The 17,459-nt window shown below is 39.9% G+C and overlaps 1 protein-coding gene across 4 annotated transcripts in view; it reads left to right on the top strand.

The window, feature by feature from the left end:
* The window catches only part of triob (trio Rho guanine nucleotide exchange factor b), a 130,179-nt gene that overhangs the window by 24,138 nt on the left and 88,582 nt on the right, over positions 1–17,459 (top strand). For all 4 annotated transcript variants that reach the window (XM_053621045.1, XM_053621055.1, XM_053621035.1 and 1 more), the window contains 2 exons: positions 15,834–15,908; positions 17,285–17,399. In XM_053621045.1, coding sequence (XP_053477020.1) covers positions 15,834–15,908; positions 17,285–17,399 — 190 coding nt within the window. The remainder of the gene's footprint in view (positions 1–15,833; positions 15,909–17,284; positions 17,400–17,459) is intronic.

The raw sequence follows: 17,459 nt of genomic DNA, 5'->3' as shown, positions 1-17,459 counted from the left end.
GTAATACGGCGCAAACGTGACGACGATTGTCAGAACTGGTGAACGGCAGAAATAAATAGATTCTCACAATAACGAGTGAGAATCTGTTCCCGATTCAAGAAGTGCCATTCTTTAGGCCACATAAGACAAGGCTAATAATGAGGTAAAAACAGGTGTTTTATACAGTATACCTTTCATTTGACTAATGAAGTAATGAAACAATGGGTTCAGTGGTGTGTTCAGACATGCGGTTTGTACCATGCTAAACTAGTAGCTAAAAGCTTCAGCTTCAACAGCAAATCACATTCATAGTTAAATCTATAAGATACTCAACATTTACACATGTTCATTGATGAGTTCTGCATGTACTGTATTATGCTGATTTTCTGGGAGGCCCTTTTAGATTATTAAAATGACCCCAACAGATTGTCTTGAGTAGAACCGTCCAAGCCTGGGTTTCATTAGCATCTAGACCATTGCCTTTACACAAACACACTTGATATTAAACAAACAAACAAATAAAAATCTAACAAGAGGTTAGTATATTGCTACATGAATAGTGTAGGTTGTAATTGTCATTTTCATCACATTCACTGCAAATGCGGCTCCCACGCTTAATATTAAACAGCTTATAAAATAGCACTTGAACCAGCAAATGCTATTATTGTGTATGATGAACTAGAAGTATAGCGGAAGGAAGCGTGAAGCTTTATTTTCCAGTAGTTAATAGTGCGCAGAATTTAATGTGGCCATGAGATACTAAATCCAGGTGAAATCAAATGTGCCCACTGTTTGAAGGATTAGCTGACCGAGCACTTATGTGTACCGCTTGTGTCCTTTAGTCATAAAGATAAACAGTGTCTCTGATTAAGATGCTGTCTCCACTGTTGTTCTTTGTGTGGATTTTAATAGGACGATGCTATTATTTCATTAGTTAATATTGTCACATTTGTGTATTTCATATTGGCCTCAAATGGCATGCCGTAGTGGGGTTTTTGTGTGTGTGTGTGTGTGTGTGTGTGTGTGTGTGTGTGTGTATTTACTGCCCAAAATGCATTTCATGCAGATCACATAAGAAAAAATTACTGCAGTATCCCAATTTTCTGGGACTGAAATGTTTTAAATGAGGGATTTAATCAACAGTTATAAATTTCGCATGATTGCTGTTCAAATTGCACTCCTAAAACAGGTTAAAAAAATTATTTGTTTCCAAAATAAGTGAAATTTTAGGACCTGTTGTCTGTCTGGTCAGTTTGTTGTTGTTGTTTTTTTCTGCCTTTTGGTTATACCATCTGGTTTGTTTTTCTCTCCCCTTTTCTGCCTGTCCAGACATGCTAGGCTTTCTAGATTTATTTCTGTCGTTTTGGCATCTTCAGAAGAGACCACTGGAGCCTTTTATTTAGGTGCTTTGTCATTGATCTGCACCGAAGCGATCACCCCAAGGCTTCTACAGGGTCATCCAAACCGCTCGGCCTGTTTTCGAAAGCTTTATGGGACAATGAAAATGATGGGAAATGGCTGCAGTGATGACGTTCACTCAGAGGACAATGGAAAGTGGCGGAGATGAAGACCTCTTTCAGCGTCCTACTCCTGGTCGAGAGCTGTGACTTAGACTCTGGGATTGATACGCCTCAAGAAATAAATGTGCGAGTCTTTGCAGTGATAAATAGGGCAGGTCCTTCTTCCTTGCTGCTCAATTAAGGCAGTGTTTGAGATCTTTCCGGGTTTTGTCACACTTCCTCTAAACCTTGCCTTAGTGGTTATGGAGCTCTTAGGGCATCGAGACCGGGAAGTCTCTGTTAAACAAACTGCTTCATAAATGCTGATCCCAAAATGTAGATTCTGTCCTGGCGAGCCTGCGATTTTGGGATGACCGTTAAAGTAGAAATCTGCACTGTATGCATTTATTGCAGTGGAACACTCCCTCATCATCTGTCTCTAATGCCATGTGTTCATACCAGCAGGACAACTGTGTTATACAGAAAATAAAGTGCATGTGTTGTGAAGTGCCTCTTGCTTACCGTTAATCATTAAGGATTAACAGTAGCAAGGAATTGTATCGGTAGCGTAATTGTTTTAAGATTAAAACCCGAATGAATGTTGATTGATACGCCGTGGTTTGTTTTGAGGCTGTTTCCGTAGACAGCTGGCTTTCTATGAAAGCGCCCGTTTAGCGTGAAAACAGTAGCGTTATTCAGAGAAAATATAAGTTTCTGTCTCTTGGAGCAAATCGAGCTGGGTTTTTTTTCCTTTCTCTTAACATCTCAGTGGTTTGTTGTTTACAGAGAACAGTTTATGGACGGACCCAGGATAGAGCCTTGTGGAACGCCCAAATTCAATGCTAAGTTTGGATTCAGCGGACACGGACGGAGGTGTCCCTGCTTCTAAAGTTGTTTTGGAACAGTGAGCCAGTCATCCAGCGCGTGGCTCCTGCAGAGAATAGGGGATTTCTTTTAGCAGCTGTATCATTTGCTTGTGACGGCCAAGGTCATTGCAGAGGCTCTGCTGAAAAGGGCAAACTAAATCCCATTGTGTCACCGCAGGGTTATAATTAAACAAGTAGCGGTCACGGACAATCACCTGATTATGGGAAGGAGGATTTGGGGTGTATGACACTCAAGCATGCCACCCGCGTGCCCCTTTTATTAGCCACCGTAATGTACTCCCTTTGCACCATTGCTCTTCCCTCCCTCTTTTTTCCCATTTCACTGATGGGCAGATGACACTGCCAGTGAGAGGAACTCAGCAAGCGTCGAAGCCTATTTTAAGTTGGTGGCTCTATTGTGGGGTAACTCACAGACACAGAAACGAAGGCCGGTGTCTAGGGATATACAGAACAGCAGAACTTTACCACAGATCAGTTTTGCCGTGTTTGGACTTTTAAATATTAGCCTCATCATACTCTGTGGATAGCATGCTGTAATTTATTATTTGATTTGGTTATTTGAACCAGACATGGAAAATCTTACGGTATTCTTTCGCTTCCTCTACGTGGGTTTCATGCGAGACAGACAGAGGTGTCTCACGGAGCAATGCAAGAATCCGGAAAAAGGTAACGTAAATAGTTTTGATTTGTAAAAAATTAATAAATAAATAAATAAAACTAAAAGTATTCTGTTGTAGCGTCCTTAGATTTATGAAACAGGAGTCTTTGTTGGAATAAAAAAAAACTGTTCTGTAAACCCTCAGTGATTCGAAATGGATTGCAAACGCTTGCAGATTACATGCCGATAAACCCATTAAACATTCGTCAGGTTGTTGTGCACAGGTTATGAGAAAATAGTGAAGAATTTCCCTTCTAGGACGTCATTTGGAGTGCTTCGAAGCTTTTAGCCCAATTTAACCTGCCCACAGTTTGCAAAAACCATGTATTAGATAAATAGTAGGTTGGACTTAATTAAACTCGGACATTCATGGATGACTTGTTGCAGCCGGAGACCACTTTGTCTTAAACGTTTACAATAATGATTTGGCTGTTGGTTCACTCCATAGACAGTTTTATTGCTGAACTTTCCATCAAGATGGACACATTAAGGCCTGGCTTGGATTAAACCCACTGAATCAAAGGGACCAGGCTAATAACTAAAAGAACTCAGAATAAATATAACTTTGATAATGGTGGATTGTGATTTCCACCAACATTGTGACAACATTTTTTTAAAGAAAACCCTGGACTCCCTGGCTATGCTTTCAGAACCACTGATTTAACGAACACCAGAAGTTGTCAGTAGTCTACCTTTAATGTGTTTTGACAAACTAATGTCCAAATCTTTGTAACGGGATTAAGCAAAAAAAAACAAAACAAACCCTGACTCTGACCCGGTATCGTCTGCCAAGCTTTCCTTTTCCATGGAGTCCTAGACCGCTAGCACATGCACCCACAGTCACAACAGTAAATCTTTCTTGCAGCTGTGAGACACTAAGTTACAGACTAAGGGAGGTGAATTAGAGTTGTACCGCCTTTCTTAGTGGCACTGACCATTAAAGCAGGGCCATTTCTTCCCATCCTGCCTATTTTACCTCCTCTTTCAAACCAAGACTCTACAGTTCCACAAGTCTGGCTACGGTAGCAGATGTGCGCACATGTTGTACAGTAGATGTAAAAGTAGCATGGGCACCGATGTCGATGTGCACAGTTGGAAGTACGCTCAAGCTGGGATGAGGCTCATCCAGCTCTCAGGTAACGTGACTTCCTGCTGTTCACCTGTAGTGAGCTTGAGCAAATGCTAAGAAGCTTTATTGATTAGGACAGCGGAAGAAAAGAAGGTGTTTGTTAAGAAGACTTGTGCATCCAATGTTTATCTTTAAGATTGCTAGAAGATTATGCCATTATTTACAATACAAACTATTATTCACTTGCAGTTTTGTCAGGAGTGCTTGTCCATTTCATGTTTTGTGGCCAATTTGGGTCGATTGCTAGAGCAAGGGTTGTGCGGAAAAAAAAGCAACTTTTTTCACCAGAACAAATATATGTAAAGAATATAACAGTTGGGGGTTGCCAGTTTGCCAGTGATTACAAATTTGTATTTATAAATGAACGACATGGCATGTTTTTTGTAGTTAAGTTTAATGTCATGGAACATCCGAATGCCTAGGTAGTTCCTGTTATCACTTATGTTATAGCAGCTATAAACTGCCTTTCCCTCACAGTAGAAAATTAATCAATACCTTCTGACCAATCAGATTCAAGAATTCAACACTCTGTGGTATAGTGCAGTATGTACATCAGTCCCTTTCCTGGGAATGCCAGAGGACCCTGTCTGGCTTGGGAAAACCAAACCCATTCGTCACATAGATGGCAACTCAAAATGAAATCACGTCTTGGGGAGGGGGTTGGGCAGGGATTTTGCATCACCCGTGTCATTTCCAGAGGACACATGAGAGCACAACCTCATCTCAACCTGACAACCAAGCCACCCTCAGGGGGGACACTCGGGCCGTGTCCCACTGCTGTAAAACAAGAAGCAATCAAGGCCTGTGAACAAGGTCCATAAAAAAGGCGCTGTGAGAGCGGGGCAGTAAAGGTTGCCAAAGAAGAGGCCAAGGAGAGGGGGAGAAATGTAGGCTGGAAATGGAGGGAAGGGCCCAGGGAGCCATAACTCATGTGAGGTAGAGTTCAGACTCATTCAGAGGTGCTGATGTGTGAGAGAAATGAGCTGAACTGAGCTCACACACAAGGAGAATAAAAAGCCTACCCTGAATCCTAATTTGGGAGAAATGAAAAGTTGCTGCAATGTTATTTTATCAGCTTTCAACATAGGAGTGTTTGATTTCAAAACTAACCTGTACAAGTCTGAAGACTTGTTTTATTTTTCAGTGGGTTTTTCAGTTTCTCTGTAAAATTCCAGTTTGATAAATGACCCAATGATGTAAGATTCAAGCAGAACACAATACGGAAAATAGATATACCATTTATTGACCAATTCTGTGTGTAGACAATCTTCAAATTGTGCAGTTAAAACATAATTATGAACATATGTTTCCTTTTCTTTCTGTATCCTTGTGTTTCATGTGATGTCACACATCGCTGTATAATCGCTGCCATTTTGAGAATCTAATAGGGAATTGATTGCGTCAATGTTATTGTGTCTGTGCTTTATTAAGAAGATAATCGACTGCCTTCATGCACTACATACAGTACTTCTTCAGCAAGCACCAGTGGCACAGGATCTTCCCCATATTGCTACCTCATAGCTACAGTGCTGTGAAAAGTATTTGATTTCTTCTGTTATTGTGTATATCTCATACTAAATTGTTTCAGAAATGAAATCAAAAGAAACAAAAGCAACCTGAATAAACATAAAATACAGTTTTTAAATGATAGTTATTTATTGAAGATAAAGTTATCCAATACCAAGTGACCCTGTGTGAAAATGTATTTGCCTCCATAGTTACTAATTCCACAAATCTATGAAACGGCATTCATAATGGGGTTCAGCTTGACTAGACACAACCAGGCCTGATTACTTCAAACCCTGTTCAACCAAATCAACACTTCAAGAGAACTTTTTCAACAGCAAACATTGGTTAAAAGGTTCCCAGAAGTGGCCGACCTTCCAAAATTCCTCCAAGAGCACAGCAACGACTCATCCAGGAAGTCACAAAAGAGCCAAGGACAATATCAAAGGAACTATAGGCCTCTCTTGCATCAATAAAGGTCACTGTTCATGACTCCACTATCAGAAAGACACTGGGCAAAAATGGCATCCATGGAAGAGTGGCGAGGTGAAAACCACTGCTAACCAGAAGAACTTTAAGGCTCATCTGAATTTTGCCAAAACACACCTTGATGATCCTAAAAACTTTTGGGAGAAGTTCTGTGGACTGATGAGTCGAAAGTGCAACTGTTTGGAAGACAGGCGTCCCGTTACATCTGGCGTAAACCAAACACATAATTCTACAAAAAGAGAACATCATACAGTACCTACGGTCAAGCATGGTGGTGGAAGTGTGATGATGTGGGGATGCTTTACTGCTTCAGGACCTGGACAACTTGCAATACTTAAAGAAAAATTAATTCTGCTTTCTACCAGAAAATCCTAAAGGAGAATGTCCGGTCTTCAGTTTTCAACTCAAGCGTATCTGGATTATGCAGCAAGACAGTGATCCAAAGCATAGGAGTAAGTCAAACCTCTGAATTACACAAAAAAGCTAAGTTAACGTTTTGGAGTGGCCAATTGAGATGCTGTGGCAGGACCTTAAACGGGCAGTTCATGCTCAAAAACCTGTGTGGCTCAACTAAAGCAGTTCTACAAAGAAGAGCGAGCCAAAATTCCACCACAATGCTGTGAAAGACTGATCTCCAGTTATCAGAAGCTTTTGGTTGCAGTTATTGCTGCAAAAGGTGTCACAACCGGATTTTAAGTTTAATGGGTCAGTTAGTTTTTCACGTGGGTGATTTGTGTAACTTTTTTTTTGCTTCAATAAAAAAAATTAAAAACTGTATTTTGTGTATAGTCAGGTTGCCTTTGTTTTACGTTGTATTTCGTGTGAAGATCTAAAACTATTTACAAAAAGAGATATACACAAAAACAGAAGACATCAGGATCGGGGAAAATACTATACAGTATGTTAGGTAGCTAGCTATGTTATGGGACAACTAGGAAGTTTATCTCAGCAAGCAGTTATTGCTAATGTTATCAAAAGTTAGTTAAATAGATATCAAATTACCTGAGTTTATTTCCTCTTGATGAATCACCCTGGAAGCCTTTACCCACCCAGTATAAACCGTAATTTCCGGACTATAAGCCGCTACTTTTTTCACACGCTTTGAACACTGCGGCTTAAACAATGATGCGGCTAATTTATGGATTTTTACGGGCTAACGAGTTTCATGCCGCCAAAACATTTAGCCTTGTCACATCGGACCAATGAAATTACCGAACAGGTCACAGTGGACCAATGAAACTGTTCGAATTAAATCAAACGCACTCACACTAAATTCTTCAGATCAGTCATTTTGCGCTTCATGCACACCCCCTCATCATGGAAAACATACGAAGAAATGCATATGATGCAGCTTTCAAGTTAAAGGCGATCGATCTGGCTGTCGAAGAAGGAAATAGAGCTGCTGCACGTAAGCTTGGCATCAATGAATCGATGGTGAGACGTTGGAGACTGCAGCGTGAAGAACTGACTCAATGCAAAAAGACGACAGAAGCTTTCAGAGGTAAGAAAAGCAGATGGCCCGAACTTGAAAACGTTCTTGAAGACTGGGTGAACACACAGAGAGCAGACGGCCGAGGTGTTTCCACTGTGCAGATCCGACTGAAAGCCAAAACAATCGCCAATGAAAAGAAGATTGAAGATTTTAGAGGTGGACCATCGTGGTGTCTTAGATTTATGAGACGAAAAGGCCTGTCCATCACGACACGGACGACTCTGTGTCAGCAACTCCCTCCCGATTACGAGGAAAAAGTTACAAACTTCCGCAAATTCACTCAAACAAGGATAGCCGAGAATTCCACCGGACCAGACGACATCATAAATATGGATGAAGTACCCTTGACGTTTGACCTGCCTCTTACTAGGACTGTTAACAAAAAAGGTGAATCGTCCGTCAAGCTGAAAACAACTGGCCATGAGAGAACGCATTTCACTTGTGTTCTGAGCTACACAGCATCTGGACAAAAGCTTCCACCAATGGTGATTTTTAAGCGGATGACGATGCCAAAAGAAAAACTCCTGAAAGAAATCGTCGTGAAAGTCAACAAGAAAGGGTGGATGATAGAAAGCCTAATGAAGGAATGGCTGACAGAGTGCTACGGCAAGCGACTGTGGGGATTTCTTCACATTGCTCGTTTTGGACAGCATGAGGGCCCATATAACAGATTCTGTGAAAGCAGCCATCAAGAGGACAAACTCAATTCCAGCTGTGATTCCTGGGGGCACAACGAAGTATTTGCAGCCACTCGACATCAGTGTGAATCGTGCATTTAAAGTGGCACTCCGAGTTGAGTGGGAGGCTTGGATGACTAGCGGCGAGAAATCATTTACCAAAACTGGCCGCATGCGAAGAGCAACTTTTGCTCAAGTCTGCCAGTGGATCCTAACAGCGTGGAGCAGTGTCAAAAAATCTACTATCACCACCGGGTTTCGAAAGGCTGGACTGCTGCGTGATGAAGAGGACAGCACAAGGTCAAGGGCGAATTTGCCTTGAGACGTAAGTGACATTGAGAGCGACAACGAAAGAGAGACTGAGGAAGTGTGTGACAAAGTACCGGTAATTCTGAGGCTGTTCAATTCCGACACTGAAGAAGACGACTTTAGTGGTTTTAGTGCACAGGAGGAAGATGAAGATAGCGATCAATGACTTTTCCTGGTAGGCAACTGTATTTTTTATTTTTTTAACCAGCCGTGTTACAGGCACTGTTCGGAAAAAAGCATTTACGGTACGTATTTAATTAAAAGTTAAAAAAATCTTTCTGTGTAACATCTTTCTGTGTAAATATCTTGTTACAACGTGGACACCTGCGGCTTATAGACAAGTGCGGCCTATGTATGTAAAAAAAAAAATTCTTTTTAAAGTTAGTGGGTGCGGCTTATATTCAGGTGCGCTCAATAGTCCGAAAATTACGGTATACGCTTACTGAGCACATTAGGAAGAACTGTACCCCTGCTCATTCATGTGATTATCGAATCAGCCAGGCATGTGGTAGCAGCACAATGCATCATATCATGCAGGTACAGGCCAAGAGCTTCAAGTCACATCAAACATCAGAATGATGAAAAATGCAAGCTCTGTGACTTTGAAGGTTATGCTAGACGGGTTGAGTCGAGTATTTCAGAAACTGCTGATCTCCTGGGATTTTAATTCACAGGAGTCTATAGCAGGAGTTCTCTGCAAAATAAATTCCACAGACCCCTTCAGTACAGGTTTATTTAATGAACGTTATTTTATATTTCTCCAATAATAGTTGGTCTATTTATCAGAGCCACTGAGCTTTCCACCCATAGAACACATTATGACTGAGTCGACTTTGGTGCTTGGACCCCTAAATATAATAACATTGATAACATACATGTGATTACTGTAACAAAATGAGCAAAAAAGAAATAATTCATAAACCCACTGGCTATGCTTCATGGACCCCACTTTGGGAACCACTGATCTGCAGAGTTTACACAAAATGGTGCAAAAAACAAAAAAACCCTCCAGTTAGAGATCATCAAACTTTCTACTGTTAAAATATGAGCTCTGTGTCTCTAATTAGGTTATTTGTATTCCAAATAACTATATATATATATATATAACTATATATATATATATATATATATATATATATATATATATACTATAACTATATATATATATATATATATATATATATATATATAAATTTCACTGTGTTTTTCAACACAGCAATGAGCAACATTAAGAAAGGAACGTTAAATATTGTAATATCACGATTCCATTCCTGCTCTTTGTGATGCCATTATACAATCCTGTTTTATTTCAGATATTTTGCAGTGGACAGTTTTCCTGTGGAATGGTGATTTTGCTTTTATTACAGATTTCAGAGGGTTAGATTTTGAGCTCTGGACTGCTTTTAGTGGGTTAGTTTGGTAGATTTTGTATAATAAACAATCATCAATTTCTTCATGTTTTAAATGTACTAATCCAGGACCAGCTGTAGTAACATTTAGCAACTAAGAATGGACCACCAAAATTGTCCTCGAGATGCTTGCTACCCAATTCCACCCATGGTGATAGGTGTAGACTGATGTAGACTGGCAGAATGAGATGAGCAGTGGGATCAGAGACCCGGCCAAGGCTTGGCCTGCTTATCCAGAGTCCCCGAAGCTGTGAAATTGGCACATCATTACCTCTGAGGCTTTGTTATATTTAGACCAGAGTCAAAAAAAAGGAAATGGAGCCAAGCAGTGGCCAATACACACATACGTATAGAGAGCCAAAGTTTCTATCTCAATTAGATTATACCGGGGGTCCAAGAGGGAGAAGAGCACAAAGCCAGACACCTTTCCGCAGTGTCATGCCAAGCTATACAGAGCTGTACAAAAAGACCTCCTACTGTAACACCAAATTGTACCACCAGTTAGACTTCAGAAATAAGTGACAGATTAAATGAAAAATCAACATACAGTAGTGCGTTGAAGCCACCAGCTTGGCATAGATTCTAAAAGTCATACGAATAGTACTGGGGGGAGGAACACCATTCTTCCAAAAGATATTCCCTCAGTTGATGCTTTGATGATGGTGGTGGAGAGAGCTGTCTAGCATGCCAGTCTCCCATTGCTGTTCAATTGGGTTGAGATCTGGCGACTGTGAAGGCCATAGCATATGATTCCCATCATTTTCATCCTTAACGAATCATTCAGTGTTTGTTGAGCACTGTTGCTGGGGGTGGAGCCATCCTTGAATAGAGGTTTCATCATAGGATAGTCAGAAGAACTGCGGTATTGATTTGCAGTGATGCTTCACTGGAAAAGTAGAGTCAAATCATGCCAGAAAATTTAATCAATGCCCCTCACAGCATAACAGAGCTACTGGGTTTTTCCCCCCCATTAATTTGTTACTCATCCATAGCTAACAATTACTGTTTAAAATTTGAAGATGAAATTGTATCAGATGATACAAAAAGTTCTGCAGAACCTTTTGCCTTTAAACAATATTCGTAAATACGGACTCTCAGTATTGTTTATTCTTGAATCAAGTCGTTACATAGATTAATAACATTGTTTAAAGCAAGTCTATGTTTGAGGAAATGATTTTGGAGTTTGGGTGAGATTATGAAACTACTGAAGCAGTTGTCTGGAACCAAACATCATGGCTGACGGACTACATTTGTGGTAAGTTGTAAATTGTGATGAAATACTATCAAGCTATCTCATTCACAATCCTGCATAGTATTATACTGGCATTGACTCATTTTTACCTACAGTAGGGACCTATCTTTGCAGCAAGTTTGCCTGATCTAGCTTTAAATAGCCAGCAAAAGTGCCAACATCTACAGTTTAGATGTTAACATTTGTGATTAAATAGAAATTAAGTTGGGGTGTGACTCTGGTCTGTTTGGTTTTTTAAAAAAAGGGAGGAGTAGGATTGTTATTAAGTTATTAAGTAGTACTAGACACATGCCTGAAAAAAATGTTGCTTTCTCGCCTTTGCATCTTGTATTTTAGTGTATTCTGAAGTGAATATGGGTTAATGACCTTGTTTTGTTGGGTTTATTATAGTTGTTGATCTAGCTTTAAGATATTGATTTCTACTGCTTGTGTTCACGTGGTAGTAAAAGCTATGTAAACCATTTCTGGTCATTCCTCCGTAATCAAAAAGGCAGACTTGTTATTTTAGGGAGTGCAGAGTGCTTCCCCTGGTGTCTTGGCTGTAAACACCAGTCTCGCCTCATTTGCCGAGGCGTGCTGAGTGCGAAATGAAGACATTAGCTCAAGACGAACAACAGAGAATGATCTGTAGTTAACTGCGATAGCCTGATTTCCGATGGAGCCTCTTAGCAGTTTGGAAGCATATTACTTTCTTACATGGTAGGAATTTTAATCGAAATATTTGAATCAAAGGACGTTCCATTTAGATTCAGGACTTTCTGACCAGTTTAGAAAACTTTGATGGAGGAAGCTCTGGGATCTAACCTTTTCCCCCCCACACTAATCCATATTAAACAAACATGCTTTGTAAGCTGTATAAAATTTGACTAAAATGTCAACATCGATTTTTCAGTCCTTTTAGCCTATAGCATATACAGGTTTAGGATCTTGTATAGGGCAACTCATAAGCTGCCCATGAAGAACCCCTGTCTCTTGGTCTTGTCTGTCGTTTTTTCACAGCGGTGACTTGAAAGATTTTAGCGCAGCATGAAGGTGCAAAGTGTTGTACCCCCCCCAAAAAAAAAGTTTCCATGACTTCAAGACTGTAGACAAATATCCCATTTGCAAAACAAGCACATCTTTAATGACCACGGTTTGAATGCCTCACTTCACACAGTGACCCTCGGTACTCCGAGTACTTAGCACTGAAAATTGAGCCTCGCGTCCTGCAGAGAGTTATCCTTTTATTATTCATGAGCTGCAAATGAAGTGTGAATAATAGTGGCCAGATTTGTGGGCTGATTACTTGAGTGGGGATAAAGAATTTCGAATCTTCTTTACTTTGTTTGTAAAACTCTTTGCAGTTGACAAGCAGAAGAATTAGCACAGTTGGGAGAGTTAGCAGAATAATTAACACACTTAGCAACTAGGTTAAATAGGTTGTACTTCAAAATGTGACTTGCAGATTCATCCTTGGTGCTTGCATCTGTTTATTAATAGCAGTGAAAGACAGAACGCTCATTGAAAGCTATTTGTGTTAAGAAGAATTTTGTAGAGACATTTAGAAAGGTTACCTAAATGCTACATACAGAACAACCAGAAAACTTAACAAATGTTCCCTGAACGTTAAAAAAAATGAACTGATAATCTGAATTCGTTAGCTGGAATTCCTTAAATTATTAATTAAGTATTTAATGTTGTTTGTGTTCCAAAAAATTTACACAGATAAACACTTTACATGCAGATAAATACTTTACAGATAAATACTTTACATGCTAAAGGCTAAATCTGATGTAAAATCGTTTTTAGCACATGGCTAGTTAGAGCTATTGCCGTATGTTTAATGCTGTTAGCATTTCAAAGCATTACTGCGTTTATTCAGTTTGACTATCTTATTATTTACTGATATTAATTGAAACAGACAAGGTTCAAGCATGTATAGTAAACTCCTCTTGTGAGTGCCTGAATGTTCATGGTAGTAATGATTGGTGCTTGCTTGCTTCCATTTGTTATTAGCCATGTTAGCGCTTCAGAATGCTGCAGCAAAATTGTAGGAATATTGAGAAATGTTTAGAAAAAATGATTTGAAGACATTCATGTCATTCGTATTTGTCCTAACATAAACATGGATACACTGTTTTATCTTATGGGCTAAAGGTTAATCTGAAATCTAAAATCGTTTTTAGAATTAGCATGGTAAAAGGGCTGGTTAGCGCTATTTATTAATATCTGTCATAATGCTGTTAGCAGTGTAAAGGATGTTCTTATGCCTTATTCAATTTGGCTATCTTATATACTGATATCGATTGAGGCAAGTTGCAAGCATGCAGGCTCGTCGTGTGAGTGACTGAATGTTAGCCCATGAAGTCCTTAGCCTCGATATCATTTTAGTTTCAACAAGAATGCTGCAGCAACATTGTAGGAACATTTAGAAATGTTTAGAGAATAAAGCTTTGAAAACTACTATTTGGAAACATTGATTCAAAAGCATTCATGTCGTCAAAAAATATCCTTGGATATACAATATATTATTTTATGTGCTAAAAGCTAAATCTGAGGTAAAACTGTTTGTTTTTAAATAGCATTTTTAGCATGAGTAGAGACCACGTTGCTTATATCTTTTGTAATGCTGTTCAGCGTCATTTATTTGGTTTATTTGGTGTGCAGACTTGTTTTATAAGTGCCTGACCATTAAAAATCGAATACCCAGGATCCTCCTGTGTATTATCGTGCTGATTTCTGCTCTGTGCTATGCGACTGAGATATTACAACTCACACCAACGATTTATGTCACCAATATTCCCTAAGCTATTCCATTTGTTAGCTTCAGCATCGTTGTTTATAGCTGTACATTGAAATGAGACATGTTATTCATCATTGCGCAGTGGTTTGACATTTATATATGGTGCTTGGTTGAGTACAGCGATTTTTATCATCGTTTATTGGCATTCCTTCAAAAGGAAGAGTCTTTGGCGTCTTGTTAGCTTACTGTGGTGTATGAAAAGGCAAAATTATGTTGACCCAGAAATGGCCTGGAAGCCTAGCAGCGCCTCGGTAGACCAATTGTGGTTTGTAAAGAAGGCAGCTGATGACAGTTTGTATCTGACTTCTTAGCCGACGTGTATCTCAGCTGTGGTTTGTTTGTGTATCACGTCTGTCTTCGAGTACGAGTTATCCCCTTCTTCTCTCTTCTATCCAGCCAAGCAGATGTCAGAGGACACCTGTTGTTGTTAGTTGCCTGTGTATAAAGAAACCGCACCGAGAACAGTATTACTCCATCCTGAGGGTGATATGTCAGCTGCATTTTGTGACAGATTACAAAATGGTATATTAAAAGGACACTTGCATACTTGAAGTGTGATTAGTAAGGGAAATAAAGATGTGTCTATTAAAAATGTGTTTATTAAGGTAAATATATATAACAGTCAAACTCAAAATCCTTTGCTGGGGTCAAAGCGCAAGCAGCGGTGGATAAAAAAAAGAACAGGATATTTCATACTCAATTGATATTTCATACCAGCCAATGTCCCCACAGATGTGTAAAGAATCTAACACACACAATATGTAACACAGGGGGTTTAACTAGACGAACTAATTGAGGTGAAAATCAAACAAACAGGTAACACAGTAACGATTAGCAAAGATTAGCGAAGACCACATAAGGAACGTGGAAGGACAGAATCATAAACAAATGTTTAAATGATTAGGCACAAAACAATTACAAAACATCGTAATCATTGACAACTGGTCACGATATTGAATGTGAGGGCAAAAAAATATTTAACTTGATTTGTTGTTGGTTCCATCAAGGTAAGCAACATAACAGCAGCTCATGAGATGCAACCAAACAGTTACATCCATTATATATCCATTATACACATATCCTCTCATTTTTGACTAACCTCTCTGCAGTGAGTGATCATTTCGCCAAGTCGTGTGGCGCATGGCGGTTAAACGCAGTGACATAATGCATTATAATGGGCAGTGATGCCTGACTACTGCTGACTCGCTGAGCTGAGCTAATGTGATCGATAGCAGCGAGGCTGGACCTGCATGCACTAAAAAACACGCTGTCCACATCCAGAAACATCAATAATGCACGACCGGGAGCGGTTTGCTTTCTTCTCTCTCGACTAGTTTGAATATCACTTCGCAAAAGAGGCAGCACGGGTTATTTTAGGATCCTGATTGGCGGGTAATGATAAGCGATAATGATGTTCACGTAGCGTTCTTGGGTGTCTTGACTTAGAAAGAGACACGTGGTAGAATGCTGGTTCTCATTCAGGACCTCTACTGCACATTTGCAAATAAACAGGTGGACACAACCCTTCTGATTCTTCTGCAGGTATTAATATCATGCCATCTGGTGAGGAGGCGGGAGAGCACAGAGTACTTCAGTACTTCATCCAAAGCAATGGCATTACCACAGTATTAATATAATATTAATGAATTCACTTCTGGTATTATAGGTTTCTTTTAATGAAGAGCATATGAAATGGTGCGATTGTGAAAAATGCAGCGTAGTGCGATGTGTATTGTCGGCTAACGGCTCTCTTCAACCTTTATAGGGTTCAACAGAAATGAGGAGATGAAGGCCATCGAGGTGCTGCCTATTCTGAAAGAGAAAGTGGCATTTCTATCAGGCGAGTCAACACACATCACACATCTCACAAGTGGGTTTGCAATGCGAGTTTGAATTCCGACGACGCCACAGCCGTCCATGGTGTCTGCGTGGGAGGGATGGCATGCTCTCTCTCTCTCCCCTGTCAATCACAGTGACACTAGACAATTGTGGGCTTGTGTGAGCTCATGTACAGTACGCATGTTTGAAAAGATGTATACCATAGTAATTGGACAAAAAACTGACATTGTTTTCATTAATTAAAGAACAGAATGTCTTTTTTTTCTTTTTACCATTTATACAGTAGAGGCCAAACTTTTATTTTGACAAGTCAAATAGGGCATCTAATTTATCAATCCATTAGACACAGGCTCATTTCATCTTTAATTCACAGTTTCAGAATTCCACTGTGTCTGACCATGTGTCTTTAAACAATCTGGAAGCTTTTGATTGGCCAATTCTCATAATCACGGTTTACTGGGCGTGCACCTCCCAGTCTGGCTGTTTTACCATGGGAAAGTTCTAAACCCCAAGATAACGGGAAAGGAACTGGTGAAGAACTTGTAGGCATCATGCACCACAGTATGCACATCCACCAGTAAAATAGTCCTGCAATGCTGTAACGTGAAAGACTATCACACAAGGAAGAAGCCCCTACTGCAAGATTGGCTTAAAAAGCCAGACTGAGATCTGCAGGTGATCACAAGCCTTTCAGAGGAGTCTTCTCTGGTCAGATGAAACCAGAATTTAACTGTTTGAACGTAATGATCAGCGCTTTGTATGGAGGACAAAGGCTAAGGCTTTAAATCTGAAGAACACCATCCCAACTGTGAAGCATGGGGGTGGTGGCATAATGTTATGTGGCTGTTTTGCTGTAAAAGGGACTTCAGAAAACAGAGGATTATCTAGAACATACTGAAGCAAAAGAGCAAGACATCAGCCAGAAAGTTAAAACTTGGTTGCAAGTGGGTCTTTCAGCAAGACAATGATCTTTTGTATACCTAAAAAGTCGTAAGAAAAAGGCTTTTGCATTTGATTCAAGTTAAGCAAATGAAAAGACAATGCCAGTAAATACTAATACAGTGTAGGTAAACGTTTGACCCATTGAAAATCTGATATAGTAAATAAAAGCTGAAATAAATACGTCTCTTTGGTACTATTTTTTATTAGTTCCACTTAAGTTATATCACCTATAAACAGTCGTTCCTTCACCAACCTCTCTTTTTTGCTCTTTTTAGTTAGGTAATAAGACAAAATGAATGGAGACACTGGAGACTCCTTCCAAATAAATGTCAAATAAACTCAGTCACTTCACCATATCAGTGATAAGCACACTTTTATTAATCACTGAGACGGTGGTCAGCGTGTGAAGTGTCACGGGGTTGGTCTTCTCTGCAGGAGGTCGAGACAGACGAGGAGGCCCGGTTCTCACTTTCCCAGCCAGGACCAACCACGACAGAATAAGACAGGAGGATCTGCGACGCCTCATTGCCTACCTCGCAGGCATCCCCAGGTGAGGGTTCACCTTCGTGTCAATTTCCGTTGTTTTCTTTCTAGAGCGCCGGATATGTCA

The sequence above is a fragment of the Ictalurus furcatus genome, chromosome 1, assembly GCF_023375685.1.
Source record: "Ictalurus furcatus strain D&B chromosome 1, Billie_1.0, whole genome shotgun sequence".
NCBI classification, from domain to species: Eukaryota; Metazoa; Chordata; class Actinopteri; order Siluriformes; family Ictaluridae; genus Ictalurus; species Ictalurus furcatus.
The sequence above is the reverse complement of the archived record's forward strand: the minus strand, read 5'-3'. Positions and strand labels throughout refer to the sequence as shown.